Below are 21,017 nucleotides of genomic sequence, written 5' to 3'. Positions count from 1 at the left end.
GTAGATATGTAGCAGATGCAGCCAGCTAACTCTGGGGGAAGTTATTAAGGAAAATGATGATGAATGTTTTACAGTGCTTTGCTACTAGCATATTTGCTCTATAAGTCTTCCAAAGTAAAATTAAATACCTGAGTTCCAAGATCAATTACTAGTGGCACTAGTAAAGTAAGTGGGATAACACATGCTTAAAGTAAGGCATGTGCTTAAGTACCTTGCTGCATCAGGGCATAATCCAGTATAAAGAGGGAGGTAAAGAGTCTTTTATGACAATAATTACTAATTACATTTGAGAGGAGAACATAAGATCATAATTCCGGAATCCTGAATGGCACCTTAGTAATTCTGATGTGCAGAAAATGGTTTCTTTTTTAAAAAAGGGAAAGAAAATAAAACCTTTAATTTCCCCTCCAAAAAATCCAAATAAATACAGATCACAGGCAGGAGCAGACCCTAAAAAACTAATGGATATCCCACATAAGCAAGGCTAGGATCAGATGTGCAGCCATCTCAAAATAAAAATAAATTTTAAAAAATTACTGAAAAGATTTATCAGCTTAGATTCTAACAATTGATGTATTGCAACAGAAATTTACTAAAACTAGGCTCAGCATTACAGATTGCCAGTTACATGAATCATCCATGAAACTCTCACAAAGAAATCAGATATTCAAAATGATGCCATTAAAACAGGTAGTTTAATATCAAAATGTCCTCCCAAAAGCTGGTTTTCAAAATTAAAAGTGGTCCCCTAGCATACTGAGCTCCATGGTTGCTCCTAAACCTGGGCTTCCCACAAGACACCCAATGTTATGTTATTGTTAGGTCAAATCAGTTAAAAACCCTACTGGTGTACACAATGTGGGAAGTACAGTAACAACGTAAAGAAAAAAAATCTACCTCTTCCTGGAAGAGATTTTGTCGATTCTTCAGTGCTCTTAGTCTATTCTGTTTGTCTTCATGTTCCAAATGTTCATCTGGTGGGTGAAAGTAGCCGATCAAATCCTGAAGGCTCAGACTGACTGACTCAATGGGAAAGTCAACTGTGGAAGATTTCGCTTCCTTGCTGAGAGCATCAAGGCCCCTAAAGTGAGTTGCAAACACTTCTCTAAGTTTTGGAAATGAATTGATTTGTCATTGTCTTTTTTTCTCTTCACTGCTCTAAAATCAGACGTGAGTTCTCTGCTCTAAGACACTGTCCTCTCAATGTTTCCTCCTCACGAACAGTAAGTTAAATGCATTGGGAAAAGAGAGCTGGGAAAAGAGACTTATACCAGTGCCATTCAGCTTTTTTTAAATAACCAGAATAGATATTTCTTGGTGTTTCACCTCCATATTTGGAGTGATGAAGGAAACATCAGGGACAAAACAAAGGAAACACAACTTATACACCTACTCAGAGTGTTTCTGTGTTGTCACCTCATTTACACGCTAAATGAAGAGCTTCATAAGGCAATAAGAACATAAAAATATATCAGCCAGAATGGAGTCACACTCAGTATTTTATTACTCACAACCAGTACAAACAAAATCATAAAAAACTCTAAGCAGAAAGGATGAGGGCTATAATTGGTGCCCATCTACAACAGTTATTGTACTGTACTGCTACTATTTTATGCAGTGACACTACTGTTTCATTTTTCCTGCCAAAAGCATCAATTCGTTTTTTGATATCAAATTTTAACTACAGTTAGAAAATAAAGCAGTGTATGGCCTGCTTGATAGTCTCCCAAATTCTGGCAGGTGAAATTTTTCTTTTATGCTTAATTTGAACCTTAATGTCAACATTCATGTTTATAAATTTATATCAAGGTTGAAAGAGAAAGGAAGATCAGAAATGGAGAAAATAAATGGACTGTAGTTCTTCTGCAGATTCCCCTTTGCTGATTGTTGATAAAGAATTACAAGGACTGTTATTACAAATATTGGTCTTTTTTTTTTGCAAAGTTAAATTGCTCACTGTGATGTCAATGATCGTTTGGGGTGGGACATGGGAAAGGAAAAAGAGGACAAAAAGGGACCACATTAAAACATACCTTATAAACCTGTTGAAAAGGAAGACTGTACTACGGATGACTCGTGCTGTATGGGATTCTTCATGCTGAGATCTGGACAAGGTCAACCCATCATCCATATGGCCTTCATGGTGCATTATAGCCTGCAATACAAACACAAAGACCAGTCATTGCAAAGAAAAACATAAGGAAATTCCATGTTCCTTATTTGTAAAATATGTAGTGAGAGGGGAGAGGTGGAGTAAATACAAAAATACACACAGAGAAACCAAAGTTAATTAAAATCAGATTAGTCTGTATTTTACTGTCTGGTACCGTTATACACTAGTATTAGTTAAAGCATGTCCAGTTCCATGACAATTTTAGTACTACCACTTCTGAAAGGCTTACTTACAAAGTCATCAGAAGTTAGCATTTTCCACATTAAGGTCATATATGGAATGTATATGGCTTTACCTCCATAGGAAAGTAAATACATGGGCATAAATTAGGAATAAGAACCATGCTGAACGTCAGCTCTTTCCCCTTATCCACCTGCACATAAAACCTTCTAAAATTCAGCCACCTCCAGAAATGGGCTTTTTGCTGACCCTGACTACCAACCCTTTTACTGGCCCTCTTTCTTAATACACCCAGGATACTTAGAGAAAAGCCTAGATTTGCTCATGACTAACTACTATGTTTTTAAAGGTATTAAATCCCATACACACTAGTGTATTAAACTATGTTAGTTAACACATTCTTAAACACCAATGTTCTATTGTAAATGTTTGAGGATACTTTTTATGTGAAAAAAATTGTACATACGAACAACATAAATAAACCACACTTTTCTTAACAGAGCTGTGTTTATGTTGTACTTAAGATTTTACAGGTACAAGAATAAAAAATCAAAGTTATGGTTTCCCATTACTTGGCTGCATTAGGCCTGATTAGGGTGATCAGATGTCCCAATTTTATAGGGACAGTCCCGATATTTGGGACTTTTTTTTATATGGGGTCCTATTACCCCTCACCCCCTGTCCTGATTTTTCACACTCAATATCTGGTCATCCTAGGCCTGATCCAATGCACACTGATTTCAGTAGTAGTCTTTCTACTGAGTTCAATGCATTCTGGATCAGGCGCTGTGTCCAAGTTGCTGTGCAAACTATAACTTCAAATTTCCTGAGTGTGAGAGTATAAAATCTTAATCATAATATTACATTGTTGTTGTTGCCACCTTCCTGGTTAAATATTTAAAGATGCATTTAAAAACAGAAAGACAAACTGCTGGTGCATTTATCTGATGAACTCATTCAAATAAATTCTATTTCAGACAAACATTCCAAGTGAACGCAGAGTTTATTTTATCCCAGGCATTTTCTTCATTAAGAATTAACTTCATGCCATTTTAGAAATTTAAAAATTAAAAAAAAATGTCTTATATAGCGTCTGAAACTTGGCTCAAGAGTGAAAAGCACCTTTTCCCTCCTTTTCAATGCTCAGATAATCACAAATAGAATCATCATACTTTGGGCGGGGGGGGGGGGGAATACACCTCTGGGCTTAAAATAAGAATAAAAAATTTCTGCACAAAAGGTAACATTTTCAAAATATTGCCAACACCTGAAAGCATGGACATTGAATGCAAGTGCTTTCTCAACCACAACTATAGAACACTAAAGAACTGAATTCTACATGGCACTGTGAGTATTCTCAAACTGTTATATGGTTCTTTCCTGCAATGAGATAAACAGTTTCCCTTTGAGCACTATCAAATTCAAGAACATTTGTAAGCTAACAGCTGTAGACTAACAGTAATAGTTGGATTTAGTTTTAGTTTTGTTAGGAATTGATGCATGCTGCCATCTTGATTTTTGAGACATGACTACACACACTTTAGGATAGATCTTCATTGCAAGAAATGACATCTTCTTAACTAAGGGCTGGTCTACACTGGGTGGGAGGATCTAAGACACGCAACTTCAGCTAGCATAGTTGAAGTCGAAGTATCTTAGATCGATTTACCTCTCGTCCTCACGGCGCGGGATCAACGTCCGCGGCTCCCCCTGTAAACTCCGCTACCGCCATTCGCGCTGGTGGAGTTCCGGAGTCAACGGGAGCGCATTCGGGGATCGATATATTGCGTCTAGATGAGACGCGATATATCGATCCCCGAGAAATCGATCGCTCCCCGCCAATACGGCGAGTAGTCTAGATGTACCCTCAGGTTAGCTAACCCTACTTAGCTTACTCAGGTTAAAACAACAGTGAAGACACAGCAACTTGACTTTCAACACGGGTTAGCAGTTCAAGTTAAAAGCCTATAGGGGAGCCAAATTGCTCTGTCTTCACTGATATTTTAACCTGAGTTAAGATAATACTTTTATTTCATTTTGCAGTGAAGACAATCCCTAATATTTGATTTAAAGGATGGCTTAAAATATTTGAGATGTAGAAATTAACAGCAGCCTTTGATTTTCTTCACATTTTTCTCATGTCGCACACAGTTGTGAGTGAATGAAATGTACCTTTATTCACAGTCTTACCTTGCGTTGCACAGATCCCATTCTTACAGACTTTGCATCCACAGACTGGTACGTGAGCCACAGGCCTGTGTCTGCATGTTGTATGTAGCATACTGAGTCACCATATTTTATTTCAGGTGCTCCCATTCCATCAACCTCTTTTCTTATCCCTATATCCAGTTTTTCCTAAAGTGAAAAAAGGTGCAAGCACAATTAATCAATAAACACAGCAACAAAATGAATGCTGGATGTTATTTTCTTTGATTGAAGGAACTGTAAGAACACTGTATACATTGATCTATTCCCTCATTGCTAAAATGATTAATAAAGGAGGAAGCAATAAACACCACTAGCTTGTTAGCCAAATACTTGAGTGAAGAGAGAGAGATCTTGTCTACACAAAATCCAGCTGAGCATTACTGAAGAACATATTTTATATTCTATGATCTGATTTTCCAGTCAGTTTAATCCCAGTGAGCCAGCATAAAACCGGTACAAACAAAATGCAGAATCAGACCTTATATTGGTTAATCAGATTTCAGTTTTACTAGCCTATGTTCTCTGCAAAGCATTCCTCAGAGGTACAAATTCTGCTCATCTTACTTAACCTTCAAACATCAGGAGTTCTGCACAAGCAACACCAGTAGGACAAATCTCAAAGTAGTTCAGGTTAAGAAAACAAGGAAGTCTGCTCCAGTATACAACTGTGTCTCTGAAAACACTAGACATAATAGGCATACCGGGTCAGACCAATGGTCCATCCAACCCAGCAGCCTGTATTTTGACAGTGGCCAATGCCAGATACTTCACAAGGAATGAACAGAACCTGGCAATTTCCAGTGACCTCATCCTGTCATCCACTCCCAGTTTCCAGCGCTGGAGGTTTATGGGACCTGGTGCATGGGGTTGCATCCGTGACCACCTCAGATAATAGCCAATGATGAACCTATCCTTCATGAAAGTATCTAATTCTTTTTGAACCCACTTATACTTCTGGCCTTCACAACATTGCACGGCAACAAGTCCCACAGGCTAATATGCACCATGTGAAGAAGTACCTCCTTTTAAACCTGCTGCCTATTAATTTCATTGGGTGACCCCTGGTTCAAGTGTTATGTGAAGGGGTAAATAACACTTCCATATTCACTTTCTCCACACCATTCATGATTTTATAAATCTTTCAAATCCCCTCCACCTTAGTCACCTCTTTTCTAAGTAGATTAGTCCCCATCTCCTCGTATGGACGCTGTTCCAGACCCTAATGACTTTTGATGTCCTTCTCTGTACCTTTTCCAATTCTAATACATCTTTTTTGAGACATTGCATGCAGTCCTGGTTGTCCTATTTGAAATGTGCTTGAAACATGGATTTATAAAGTGACATTATGATATATTCTGTCTTATCTATTCCTTTCCTAATGGTTCCTAACGTTAGTCTTTTTGACTGCCGCTGCACGTTGAGCAGATATCTTCAGAGAACTATCTGCAATGATCCCAAGATCTCGAGTGCTAACTGCTAATATAAACCCTATCATTTTTTTATATCATTGGAATTATGTTTTCCAGTGTGCATTCCGTTGTACTTAACACTGAATTTCAGCTGCTATTTTGTTGCTATCACCCAGTTTTGTGAAATCCCTTTAAGTCTTTGCATGCAGCTATGGACTTAATTATCTTGAATAATTCTGTATCATCTGCAGACTTTACCACCTCACTGTTTCCCCTTTTTCCAGATCTTTTACGAATATGTTGAACAGCCAGGTCCAAGTACAGATCCTTGAGGAACCTCACCATTTCCCTCTCTCCATTGTGAAAACTTACCCCTTTTTCCCACCTTTTGTTTTCTGTCTTTTAACCAGTCACTGATCCATGAGAGGACCTTCCCTCTTACCCTGTGTTTGCTTACTTTGCTTGAAAGCCTTTGGTGAGGGACCTTGTTAAAGGCTTTCTGAAAGTCCAAGTACATTATACCAATTGGATCACCCTTGTCCACATGCTTGATGATTCCCTCAAAGTATTCTAATACATTGGTGGGGAAAGAATTCCTTTTACAAAAGCTGTGTTGGTTCATCTGTACCTCTGATCATTTTGCTCTTTACTATAGTTTCAACCAATTTGCCTGGTACTGAAGTTAGGCTTGCTGGCCTGAAATTGCCAGGATTACCTCTGAAGCCTTTTTTTTTTTTTTTGTTTAAAATCAGCGTTACATTAGCTACCCTCCAATAATGTGATACAGAGGCTGATTTAAGTGATTGGTTACATACCGCTGATCCCTCATATCCAGCCCCAGCCCTGAGACGAGGGTCTGCCCCAGTCTTGACCATCCTGGCAGATTGTAAGCAGGCCCTGCAGCCCAGTGGGAGTCTTTACAGTCTCAGTTTTGTTACCTCTGGCTATGCCCTCATAGTCCCAGCCACTGGTCTCAAGGAAAGAGCCTGTTTCAAGAGGACTCTTAATAGTCCCACAGTCCCGACATCCATCCACATGATGAAGCCATTTTTGTCAACTTAAAGGGCTCTTAAAATCGATTTCTGTACTCCTCCCCGACGAGGGGATTAGTGCTGAAATCGACCCTGCTGAGTCAAATTTGGGGTAGCATGGATGCAATTTGACGGTACTGGACTCTGGGAGCTATCCCAGAGTGCTCCATTGTGACAGCTCTGGACAGCACTCTCAACTCAGATGCACTGGCCGGGTAGACAGGAAAAGCCCTGCAGACTTTTGAATTTCATTTCCTGTTTGGCCAGCGTGGTGAGCTGATCAGCACAAGTGACCATGCAGAGCTCATCAGCACAGGTGACCATGGAATCCCAGAATCGCAAAAGAGCACAAGCATGGACCGAAAGGAAGGTACTGCATCTGATCGCTGTATGGGGAGACAAATCTGTGCTATCCAAACTCAGTTCCAAAAGACAAAATGCCGGAATATTTAAAAAAATCTCCAAGGGCATGATGGACAGAGGTTGTAACAGGGACTCACAGTAGTGCTGTATTAAGCCTACCAAAGAACCAGAGAGGCAAACAGCCGCTCCGGGTCACAGCCCCAGACATGCTGCTTCTATGATGACCTGCATGCCATTCTAGGGGGTGCCCCTACAACTACCCCACCCCTGTGCTTCCCTCCTTCCCCACCCCTCCCAGGCTACCTTGGCAGTTGTCCCCCCATTTGTGTGACAAATTAATAAAGAATGCATGAATTTGAAATAACAATGACTTTATTGCCTCTGCAAATAGAGATCAGAGGGGGGAGGGGAAGGCGGCTGGCTTACAGGGAAGTAGAGTGAACCAACGGGGCAGGTTTTCATGAAGGAGAAACAAACAGAACTTTCACACTGTAGCCTGGCCAGTCACATAACTGGTTTTCAAAGCTTCTCTGATGCACAGCACAGCTGCTGTGCTCTTCTAACCAGTTTGGTGTTGACTGTGCATATCAGTGGCCAGGCGATTTGCTCAACCTCCACCCGCCCTAAACGTCTCCCTTACTCACAGATATGTGGAGCATACAGCAAACAGTAATAACAATGGGAATATTGGTTTCGCTGAGGTCTAACCAGTCAGTAAACTGCACCAACGAGCACTTGCTCAGCCTATAGTTGAACTGTCCTTACTACTGTCCAGGCTTCATGAGCCATGGGAGCAAGGGGTAGGCTGGGGTAGGTGCTGCCAACTGGGAGAAGCAGCTTGAGCAGAAGCCTCAGACTGGCATGATATTCCAGGCAGGACTGAATCTCCATTAGATGAAACTTAAAGAAAGAATGACCTGGAGTCACTCCCATTTTTGTCCAGGAGCCCCGACTGACCTCATGAAGGTCGGCCAGGAGCACTCACAAGACAATGACGACAGCTAGCAGTCATATTGCACCGTCTTCATCCGCAGGCAAGGCAAGGAGATGCTGCTGTGTAGCAATGCAGTACTGCATCTGCCAGCAACACCCAAGAGAATACAGTGACAGTGAGCTGAGCGGGCTCCATGCTTGCCGTGGTATGTCTTCCGCAAGGGCAACCTAGGAAATGATTTTTGCTGTTGCTTTCACGGGCAGAGGGAGCAAGGGAGGGAGGGGGCCTGATGACATGTACCCAGAACCACCCGCAACAATGTTTTTGCCCCATCAGGCATTGGGAGCTCAACACAGAATTCCAATGGATGGCAGAGATGGTGGGAACTGTGGGGTAGCTACCACAGTGCAACACTCCGAAAGTCAATGCTAGCCTCAGTGCTGTGGACACACACCACTGACTTAATGCGCTTTTCCTCGATTTCAGTAAGGCATTTGACACGGTTCCACATGGGGAACTGTTAGTTAAATTGGAAAGATGGGGAGAATATGAAAGTTGTAAGTGGTAGGAACTGGTTAAAGGGAGACTCCAGCGAGTCGTACTGAAGGGTGAACTGTCAGGCTGGAAGGAGGTTACGTGGAGTCCCTCAAGGATCGTTTTGGGACCGATCTTATTTAACCTTTTTATTACTGACCTTGGACAAAGAGCGGGAATGTGCTAATAAGTTGCGGATGACACAAAGCTGGGAGGTATTGCTAACACAGAGAAGACCGGGATACTATACAGGAGGATCTGGACCACCTTGTAAACTGGAGTATAGTAATAGGATGAAATATAATAGTGAAAAGTGCAAGGTCATGCACTAGGGATTAATAATAAGAATTTTAGATATACATTGGGATGCATCAGATATATTTAGATTTAGATATACATTGGAAGCAACAGACGAGGAGAAGGACCTTGGGATTGGTTGATAGCAGGATGTCTATGAGCCACCAATGCGATATGGCCGTTAAAAAAGCAAATGCGGTTTTAGGGTGCATCAGGCGAGGTATTTCCAGCAGGATAAGGAGGTGTTAGTACTGTTATATAAGGCGCTGTGAGACCCACCTGGAATACTGTGTGCAGTTCTGGTGTCCCATGTTTAAGAAGGATGAATTCAAACTGGAACAGTTCAGAGACAGGTTACTAGGATGATCGCAGGAATGGAAAAACCTGCCTTGAAAGGAGACTCAAAGAGCTTGGCTTGTTAGCCTAGCCAAAAGAAGGCTCTGGGGGGATATGCTTGCTCTATATAAATATATCAGGGGATAACATTAGGGAGGAGAGGAATTATTTAAGCTTAGTACTAATGTAGGCACAAGGACAAATAGGTACAAACTGGATATTAGGAAGCTTAGACTTGAAATTAGACGAAGGTTTCTAACCATTAGGGGAGTGAAGTTCTGGAACAGCCTTCCAAGGAAGTAGTGGGGCAAAAGACTTATCTGGCTTTAAGACTAAGTCTGATAAGTATATGGAGGGATGATATGATGGGATAGTTTATTTGGGCAACTGATCTTGGATTATCAGCAGATAATTGCTCCATGGTCTGTGAGGGGATGTTGGATGGGATGGGATCTGAGTTACTGCAGAGATTCTTTCCTGGGTGCTGGCTGGTGAGTCTTGCCACATGCTCAGGGTTAGCTGATCGCCATATTTGGAGTCGGGAAGGAATCTTCCTCCAGGGCGGATTGGCAGGGGCCCTGGAGGTTTTTCACCCTCCTCTGCAGCGTGGGCATGGGTCACTTGCTGGTGGATTCTCTGCAGCTTGAGGTCTTCAACCACAATTTTTTGAGAACTTCAATAACTCAGTCATGGGTTAGGGGTTGTTATAAAAGTGGATGGGTAGGGTTCTGTGGCCTGCTTTGTGCAGGAGGTCAGACTAGATGATCATGTTGGTCCCTTCTGACCTACGAGTCTATGAGTCTATGACACACACAATCAACTGTATCAAATCGATTTTCAAAAATCAACTTCTATTAAATCAAGCTCATTTCGTAGTTAGACACACCCTTAGTGAAGAAATCCTCCCCCACACAGAAGTAACCAACGCATCACCCTCATCTGAGAGTTCCAGTAGAACTGCTGTTGCTGCAATTGAGACTATTGTTGCTGCTTGTGCTTGCTGTGTTGTTGCTTCTGTACCAAGAGCTGCTGCATCTACTACAGTGGTTGATATCTTTTCCCCAGCCATTTCAACAGGGCCTTTCTACCTATTTCTGTCTTCAGGCTGTAGTAACTGTTTGTATGTATTCTCCACCAAGTGTAAGCTGGTGGGCACAATTATTATTTAAACACAAAAACCTGAACAACACAGAACAAAGTGATTCCCCTGACCAACATCAGCTGCAGTCTCCAAAGATCTTTCCCTAGCCTTGCTCAGATACAAAGAGGACATGCCCCTTCCTTCAAGCCGCTACAGAGTCATGTAATAGGGTGGTAGCTATTGACGTTTTCTTGGCTGTTCCACCCTTTCACACCAACACTTTGGGAATGACTAGAATGGTTCCAGCATAGCAACAAAAACAGTCTGGAAAGGCAACTTGCTAGTGAAGCTGTCAAGAGATGTTTGTCTTGAATTAAAGAGAAAAACAAATCTCCAATTTAGTGAGGGATTTGCAATGCACTCCTTACGAAAATGGAGTAGTCATGAGTATTATCAGAAAGATCTTGTTCCCAAATACGACTGGATTTCTACCTCCTACAAAAATTATAAATGCATTTTGAAGCACTTGAAATAAGTTTGAAATTATTGTTCACAGAGAATTCTTACACTTAAGTTTGGTAACATTAGGCATCCTAAGAAAATATATTCATTGATTCACTTTCTTAAATTGCTTTTGATGCAGATGGTAATCCTCCTCTGTTTGAATTCCTGAGATGATTTAAATTCTTTTCTTCTTCCAGTCAATTATTTGATATATTGTAATAGTTGATTTGTTCATGCATCTGATACTGATTGTAGAAATATACTTCTAACTCATTAAATCGTGGGTGTTTGCTATAGATATGTTATTTATTCATATCATTTCTCTTAGTGTTGTATTACATTTTAAAATAATGTAGTGTAATGTAAAAATGCAAAAGCTTAGGAAGTTGTGTGCAAATACTGATGCAAGAATCACCACATTAGGTCCAATTGTTTCGACTGCCTTGCTCTGTAAGCAGCGGGGCCGTTGTCCAGGCTTGCTGGAGGAAGGCAGTAGTGCTTTATGGAGCTGGGGGGGAAACAAGGTCAGAAACTGCTGCAAAAAGGTGGTGTTGGTCAGCTTTGCAGTACTGATTCACCCCCTTAGAATGTAAAGGTGAGAGGTTTTAAAGGTGCAAGCTCTGGCGCTGGAAACCCCTTTCTCCACACAGCAGGCAAGGTAGCAAGTTGTGTGCAAATACTGATGCAATAATCACCACATTAGGTCTCACTGTTACTTGAACAAATAAAAAACTGATTTCAAGCTTCTGAATTGCCAAAAAGCACTTGTCTCCTTCAACTAGAGGCATTTATCCATGTTAGTATTCTGTACTTCCACAGTCTAAGATTGTCTTTCTCAGTTCGACCTCTCTAAGACTTTACTACAGACTTTAAGCACAGGAAGTTTTTGTCTCTCTCCTGTGGACAAGAGGTAGAACACTCCAACAAAAACAAAATTTGAAAAAGTGGCCATGTTAGGTTCTCATGTCCAGAAACAGATAAAAGCAGTACACCTCTACCCCCAATAGAATGCAGTCCTCGGGAGCCTTATAGCTGAGACTGCATTATATCGGGTTTGGTCCGGTATGGCGTACCGGCAAGAGTCGGTACACCGTGCCGGACTGGACCTGCTTCTCCAGCAGTGATTTAAAGGCTCCAGTGCTCCAGCCGCTGCAGGGAGCACCAGGCCCTTTAAATCACCACTGGTGCTCCATCAGCAGAGCTCGGATTGGGATTTAAAGGGCCCAGGGCTCCCCTCAGTGGCCAGAGCCCCAGGCCCTTTAAATCACCGCCCCAGCAAGGCTGCCAGAGCCCCGGCGGAGATTTAAAGGGCCCGGAGCTCCAGCTGCTGTGAGGAGCCACGGGCCCTTTAAATCATCACCGGAGCTCTGGCAGCGGGGCTCAGGTGGTGATTTAAAGGGCCCGTGGCTTCACACAAATTTTGGATATAATGCGGTAAAGCAGCAGGGCTGGGGTGGCACTTTAAAGGGCCCGTGCTTTACCGCATTACATCCGAATGCATGTTATATCAGGTCGCGTTCTATCAGGGTAGAGGTGTATTATAAAGAGGACAAGGCTCAACTGAACATGGGTAACTACGGTAGAAAAAATACATTTACATTTGTCCCTACTAATATAGGGCATTACAACACTCAATGCATTGTTTTGTTAATTCAAAATGTGTATTAATAAATGTATTCTGTAAAGCATCATCTTAACATGATATATATGGAAAGGGAAAGGAAAGTTTTAATTAAAATATTCTACTTTCTTTAACAAATATCAAATTGGTAGAGAGAATAAAGACATGGCTAGAACATAGCTGAGGTGGAATGGAAGCTACAACTACGGTTAACATCATTCACTTACTCTATAAATTTTTGTTTAGAATGAACTGAAACACATAAATTGTAATCAGTATTACAAGGCACTCTGGGACCATCAGGTATTGCCTCATATAGGTCATTCCTATATCAATTGTATAATATGAATTGTATTCATATTTTGAGTATGATGATGTGCGAAGAATATAGAGGCTAGGAAAGCAAGAGAGTGAAGGATGGACTGTTGTAGATGGGAAACTGGAAAGGAGGAGATGGTGAGAAGAGGCATGGGTATAGGGGAAAGTGGAAGTAGCATGGCAAAGAGGAGGCAGTTGTGAGCTGGGCTGCACATGAGGGTAAGAGGAAACTGGAGGGTGCTCCAGGGAAAGTCAGAGCAGGACGATGCCTTCCTGGTAATACATTAGGGTGACCAGACAGCAAATCTGAAAAATCGGGATGGGGGGTTGGGCAGCAAGAGGAGCCTATATAAGAAAAAGACCCAAAAATTGGGACTGTCCCTATAAAATCGGGACATCTGGTCATCCTATAATACATATGCAGACAGTTTAAACAGATTCAGAGGACTCATCATATGATTTAATATAAATCAGCTAGTCAGAGAGGATTGCTGTCTAAGAAAAGGCTCCAATTATCACACTATGATTTGGTAGTGGCATGATGCATGCTGGGACAGTCTCCTCATTGTGAAGGACCCCATGCCACTTTATTTGTAATGATACAGCCCTTAATTACACGATCACATGCTATCCCCCACCTCCCCCGAACAAGTGGACATTTTTCCCAGTGTGATTAACTTTATTACAGTTACAAAGCAAGAGCTCTGCATAGTTATATCTCCATCCTACTGAGATCACACTTGTGACATTGTCAGCATACCAACTTCTAAAGACGCTAAAGTTTAGAATTCTTCACACTCCATTCATTAAATCAGAATACAAAGAACTGAATTCACTCGTATGCTCCACTCCAGTGATGTAAAGCAACCATAAAGCCATCTTAACTGGACAATGTTAGTTTGAACAATTTTAACAAAATCTTCCAAAATTGAGCCTGGTGAACAACTTGCCTCAAAAGGACATAATCATAAATACAGGTCTTTTTCTGTGCACACCACTTCATATTTTTAAAGACTAAAATAATAGAATTGTATCTTAATATCAGTGTTGAATATGCATGATTCAACCTACTTAGACTTGAAAGTATGTTTTACTTCAATATTTCTAGATAGTGCCTGTGCAATATGCATACTAAAGATTCACATAATTAAGTTTTACTCTTGGAATTTTACCCTTTATCATCATCCCCTTCCTGTAATTTTTGTGGCATTTCTTTGACTTTGACATTCTGTCAGATGTCAATGAATAAAAAGCTAAAGTATGACTTGTGTTTTCAAGTGACATTTTAATGGATTTCCTGAGCTTCTTTAAAAAGAGAGTCAGACTGGATGCGTAATACTTACAAGTGTATCATAATGCAGCATTTTATTAAAATTGACATATTTCAGCCCACTCAACAATCTGGGGGTGTTTAAAAGTTACTGGGAGAAAAAGAAGAGACTTTTGTATGGAAAGAAAAAATATGATAAAATTGAATATTTATTATGTAATGATATTTTTCCACTACACAGAAAGAAAATGCTGGTTATATTTCGAAGTCTTATTTACAATATACAAACCCCACACATTCAAACTACTGTTAAAGGCATATTTTTATAGCAGTTTCACTTACTTACTTAGGGCTGCAATCGTGCAAATAGTTCCACTCTGGCAGACTCTGCTCCCAGAAGCCAAAAGGACATTCACATGGAACAGCTTGCAGAAACAGGGCCTATAAGACTGTTCAAACCTCCCTTACTAAGAACCTACCAACATGTCTCCAATGTTCTATTGACTGTGTAGTAACCAAACTTCTGATCATCTAAATGTATTTTAGTTCCCCCGTGCATTTCAATAATCTGAATCCCACTACAATTCTCCTTTACGTATGTGTTTAGTCTCCCCTGAAATTAAACAGAGTTTGTATTTTGTTTAGTATGTCCTGAGAAGGATATTTCAAGCACTTCTTGGGATTCCAAGTACTCAGTGTTCTGTGCCTAAGTACCCCCTAAAGAATTTTCAATGGGTTAGGAATGCAGCAATTTTAAAATCAGCATATCAAAATAAATCTACTTTATACGATCGATTATTGGATTAAAAGATGGTATTTACATGAATTAGTTTTTTATTCTTCTATGGAAAATGCTAGAAGTAATCCTAGACAGCTGTGCGCTATAGTACAATAACCTCTACATTCTATCAGCCTTATTGACAATTAGAATTGTTTGCTCAAATAATTTCAAGAGCAAAAATTATATTAAACTTATGTTTTACATTAATGCCTGAGTCCTTACTCAATAGTTCAGTTCATTACTATAGGGTGATCATTGTTTTATATATTTTGATGGGGGCATTTACACATGTGGATATGGCATCTGACAAGGCAGAGTTTACGACCCAGTCCCTGGCTGTAAGAAGCTGTGCAGCTACAGCCAACAATCCAGCAATTTGACTAATAAACCATGGAACTACTTCTGATTTATCAAGTCTGTTTAGAAACAAGCTCCTGACTCCTTAAAGAGCTGGGGAATTTAAAACAGCAGCCAGAATAACATCTCCTCAAGCATCTAGATATAGACAGATGGGTATACTTCCCTATTCTCTCCCATCACAGATTTTCAATTACAGCATTCTTTAGCTACATCTTCAGTTTGCACTGTAGCAGACAGAAGTTTGGATTTCTCTTTTGAGCTGTGATTCGGGGAAAAAACCCTTAGAAAGACCCAGTCAATTTCTAAATCGTATTTCCAACTGAAAAATTTGTTCTTGCTATTATAGCAAGCACCACTGAAGATTACCGCAACTCAAACAGAAAACCTCTTTTTTCCCCAGCTTGTTTGCCTTGTGAATATGTGTATAGTGAGCTTCCCTGGTTTGTCATCGGTCAGGTGTCCCACTCTCATATAGAGCTCTCACATGAATGCTCCTCCCCAGGCTCTGCAAGAGCATTTACCAGTGACAGCAGCAAAGCTGAAACTGAACAGACTCCAGGCCAGCACGTGCACAAAAATGTAAGCAGGGATGGCCCTAGATATGTTGGATGTTGCTCACAGGACCACCCCCACCCCCACAATGATCCTTATAAAACACAACAGTGTGCAGAAAAAGGCCCACATTTGTTCTTTATTTATAGGAATTTTTTAAAATATCAGGACAAACTATTTAAAATGTGCCCTCTCTGAAAACTTGAGATTATCCCTTTGACTATGTCTGTGCCCTTTGACTACATCCATCGTACAGCTTCCCCAAGCTGGTGCTAAAAGCTACAAAATTGACCAACCTCACACAGTAAATAGGAGAAAATCCCATTAGTCTTGAATCTGTCATCCTTAGTTAGCAGAGGATAGTTGCATACTCCCAAGCTACATTAAGATACAGTTATGGCATTCACCAGTCAATAAACAGATATGAAACAGTTGATGATTACTGAATTCTGCATCAGTATTGGTTTGAATTACTGACCTCAAACAATTGTTTGTGAGAAATATTAAAGAAAGAAAGAGAGGGAACTGACAAAAATGTAGATACATAAATGGGTATAAAACAAATCCACTGATCTGAATGCCTGTGAACTTTATACATGGATCAGAACTAAGTAGTTTGGACAGTATCTCACATATATTGGTGGCCCGAGTGTAGGAGGAGGAGAAATGGTTGTAAATTTAAAAGAAGAAATAAACTATTTTAAAAACCTAATGCATTTTATTTCTATTTCACAATGATCATTATTATTGAAATGTATAATTGATCAAACATCTGCATTCTACAAAATAATCCTTCTTATTGCTCACAATATCAATTTTCAAATTAAAATTCTAACTATTTAATGTGTGATGAAGTTTTGGGCATCACATTTCTTTATTTTGCTGAGATGTTTAAACAACGTTAATAGGAGAGAATATTCTGATCTGTTTATTCTTTTCTTCAGTTCCTTCTGTCAATCAAAACTGGATTCTGATGTCTAAACTGTAAGTACTCTGATACATTTTGTGTTTATTTCACGACTCAAGCCTTAACAGTGCTTCCTCAATTCCGCTTGCAATTAGTTATTACCCGCAGACGCACAGATGTGTACCTCAGAGGTCATGAAAGGAGCCATTATAACTAAAGAAACACTGGAGTGAGGGTGAACAGGACTTGCTGCACCTGTAGGAAAACTTAGTTGGCTCTCCTGACATATTCCTCCTGCTGATTTTGTCACTGTAGAGGTAGTCAAGGCCATGTCCAGATACACTCCTTCTGAGCTGACTTGTATTACAGGCCAATGAGCACAAAGCAAAATTACAGCTGCTTTCTCCATGGGCATTCAGGGGAAAGACACTCCAGACTTCTCTCCTCTAAAGAACTCATTCTGGGACAGCTATGATTTGACCATACTTAAGTTTGTTACCGAAGAGCAAGGTATCTGTAAACTTTGGGTTAATTTTTCCCCCACTGCTAAATCTGAGACCTGACAACTCTATTTCACAGCAAAACATGACACTAATTTAACAAGTTCTGAGTTGCAAACTAAGTGTAATGAATTCATTTTCAGCAATTAAGTTCAGACGCCCTGTGGTCTCTCCCCAGGCTCTTCCACAGTCTATAGTTAAAATGGTTTGATTTTGGTCTAAAATTTGATCACCACAAAATTAACATCAAATCAGAGGTCATCCCCCAGTGTGACTTTTCCAGCAGGTTGTTGGGCTATTCCTGAAGCAGCCCAAGAAGGACACTGACTAGGAGATTCACAATCACGTTCTATTCACCCCACTGCTCCTGGGAAGGATTAAATTCTGTCAGGTCTATACTAGCTGGAGCATATGCTCCCCAATGGGCCACTATAATTAGACAGACATTCCAGATTTTTCCTAGTTACGACACCTTCCCACACACCTACATGAAGTGGTGGGGGATGTAAAATATGAGGAACTGATTTCCCCCTGCTGCCAGGAAGCAGTAATAGTCAACACAAGATAACATGTTACACCCCCATTGCTCTCTTCAGGCAGCACACAAAATGGGCCACAATCTTGCTCTTCAGTAACAGTAATAATGATAAATGCTCCTCTTTAACAACGGATTATCAAAATGTTTGGCCTGAGGCCTCCAAAGATTCTAAAACTTAGGTTGCCTCTCAAATAATAGCTTAAAAACCACTACAAACTGTTACCAGGCAGCCTTTAAACTCTGCATTCATAACAACTGGTGCAAGCTTACTGAACAATGGGATTAAAAATAAAGGAAGTAGCTCTCAAGAAATTGGATGGTGTAAACCTTAGAAACTCAAAGATTAAAATGCCTCAATAAGCATAGTACTTTAACTAATCAAGACACATGAAGTATTCTCTCGGCTGAAGCCTTCCTACAAGTGTACCTTCTACTAAACTAAATGGAATTTCTGCCCACGTAAGGAATACAGGATCAGACCACAGGACCCTTTTCTCTGTCTAGAGTGGCAAAAAGAGGCAAGAGCAGAGATGAGGATCTCAAACCAGAGGGTAACTTTTTCAAAGCCCACAAGCTAGCTTCCCTTTCACCCAAATCATCATCATTTACATGAAGTTTTTGAGCACTCCCCTAAGAATTCTGTATAAACAGGATTTCACTGTTTTTCCTGCCATGTTTTAGGATTCTGCGGTCACAGTACTCTTTTTCACAATGTTTTTTCTAACTGAGTGAGAGAAAGCCATTGTCAGAGCACCCAGACTATAGCCACCAGATCTGGCCACCAAAAATCCCCAACGCCAGATTACACAAAAAAATATATACCCGATTTCAGGTGCCTGATTGTTGTTTATGACCCTGAGTGTACAATGGAAGAAATTATACAATGTCTATGGAAAATTCCCACAGAAATGTTAATAAAATTGTTAAAATTTGTAACAAAATGCAAACATTGTAAAGGATAACTAACAAAGTAGTAATTTTGAAAAACTAAAATTTTCAGTGATATTAGGCTGCAACTGCACATGCAAATTGAGTCACAGCACATTTTAAACTGTTCATCCGCCACACAAAAAAAATGTACACTTCCCTATTTTGAAGTACTTACAAAAAAATTCTAAACAAAAATGCTGAATCCATAATTTCAGCTATCCTAAATGTAGATTGGCTTTACAGATAAATCGTTTAATTCGATAAAACTGATTTCTTCATTTAATTTAAAAGAAACAATCATGTAACTGCCTCTCATTTCACCCAATGAACTAAAAACAGAGAAAGAACTACTGAAGTTCCCAGAAAAATTGTTAGAGACACCTGGAGATTTTTCTAAATTGGGTAAGCAGAGTAACAAAACCACGCAGCAGCATTACCCAAGGCAAATAAAGTAATATAGCTTTTTGGAGTTAATTCTATTATTCTGAATTTTCTTATTTACAGTGAAAAGGTAGGAAAATAGGACGGATTCAGCTAAGTCATGTAGTGGGAGATGTATAAATGCCACAAGGAATGGACAAATGTCGTTCAGTTCATAGAAAGCCTAAGGTGCAGCATTGAGTCTGGGCTAACTAAAAGCTTAAACACAGAAGCAGATAATAGAAGAGGCCCATAGGGATAAAAACGCAATTGGGTGTTTGGTAGCACCTTCACTTCATTTCTCTAATTCTTCCTAAATGTATTTGAATGTTCATTAAAAGAGAAATCAAACATTGCCAGGCACATTAATGCTGCATTTGTTTTGTACCTTGGAAGACCGAAAACAAAACGCTGTAGATTTCACGTCAGCTTTCTCTTTGTCCATAAGAAGAAGACTCTTGTCATCCATGAGGCTTAAATATTTCCCTGTTGTTATATGTCTTAGTCTGAATAGCTGTCCCCATCTAATGTGGCTTCCACTCCACCTAATAAGGCAAGTTCAAAGGAGGATTCTTAAACAAAATGTTTACAATTTAATGTTCTAGACCAAACATATTTAAAGAATCATTATTATTCAGATTAGCTGCAAAATCATTTTAATGTGTTCGCACAGAATGTCAAAGTCCACCCTTCATAGTATTAACAGAAAAAGCTACAATGTTTTTGGCTATCTGATGTGGTATCACTCCAATAGGTACAACAAACTCATGTTTAAATTAGCTTGTTAATCAAAAATATTGTGACAAAAGAAAAAGGTAAATGAATTATGATTTTTTCCAGTCCCAAAAAAGTGGAGACAGGGGGCTTTGAACAGCACCAAGAACACCATCAGTACAGTTTAACAGGTTGGTGGTTTTTTTGTTTTTTTAATCTTTTCACTGGTAGAAAAGACCACTTTGAGCTGTATTTTCTGCACCAACAAAAGGAAATAGCAGCCAAATGGCTTGAAATCTGCATATCCAGTGCCTTTCCCATGTGCCTCTCTGCCATAGCTGAAGAGAAGTCCTCTCAGGTATAATGAAAGGGAGCTGTCCGCGGGATATTTGAGAGGAAGTTTAGTTCCTTTGGTTATTAAAAAAAAAAAATCAGCTGTTGAAGAAATGGCTGCTTACTGACAGAAAAACAGAAATTATCCACAGAAGAATTTCCGTAACTAGAGGATTTTACAGACACCCTATTGCATCCAGGAGAGGAGATCTCAGCTCCAAAGTATGAGCCAAGACCAACTAGGTCCTCACTTCAACATTTTATCCACTTACAGCTAAGTTCCCCCACCTTCCCAGAGCACTCCTCTGCTCAGCTGTCTGTGCCCTCAGACACAATGCTCACAAAATAATTATAAAACCAACCAACAAGAGCCGGCCAATATGCTTCACATTCCACAGCAGATAAAGGGCAATAAGAAGGGATGCTCCCACTCTGGAGTTCCATTCACAGTGGACTTCAAATTGAGGCACAGAAAGAGCAAGATTCCAACTCCCTGCTTCAGACTCAGCCCCCAGTACTAATCTCCTGGCTGTACTCCAGATGTGTTGAGGTACTCCTCTATCAGTGGTCTCTCAGAGGAGCTCTCAAACTTTACTTAGCCTGGAAGCTTGGGAGGGAAAGGACCATTCTTTTGTTCTGTGTTTGTACAGTGCCTATCACAATGGGGTCCCGGGTCCATGACTGGGGCTCCTAGGTACTATCACAATACAAATAAAAAATATT

The 21,017-nt window shown here is 40.2% G+C and overlaps 1 protein-coding gene across 3 annotated transcripts in view; it reads right to left on the bottom strand.

Annotated features, from left to right (window-relative positions):
• The window catches only part of RYR2 (ryanodine receptor 2), a 749,362-nt gene that overhangs the window by 413,264 nt on the left and 315,081 nt on the right, over nt 1–21,017 (bottom strand). For all 3 annotated transcript variants that reach the window (XM_075064183.1, XM_075064184.1, XM_075064185.1), the window contains exons 12-15: nt 19,636–19,792; nt 4,544–4,708; nt 2,034–2,155; nt 898–1,081 (exon numbers count right to left, since the gene is read on the bottom strand). In XM_075064183.1, the coding sequence (XP_074920284.1) occupies nt 898–1,081; nt 2,034–2,155; nt 4,544–4,708; nt 19,636–19,792 (628 nt within the window). The remainder of the gene's footprint in view (nt 1–897; nt 1,082–2,033; nt 2,156–4,543; nt 4,709–19,635; nt 19,793–21,017) is intronic.

The sequence above is a fragment of the Chelonoidis abingdonii genome, chromosome 3, assembly GCF_003597395.2.
Source record: "Chelonoidis abingdonii isolate Lonesome George chromosome 3, CheloAbing_2.0, whole genome shotgun sequence".
In the NCBI taxonomy this organism is placed as follows: Eukaryota; Metazoa; Chordata; order Testudines; family Testudinidae; genus Chelonoidis; species Chelonoidis abingdonii.
This window is presented reverse-complemented; position numbering and strand designations above follow the sequence as displayed.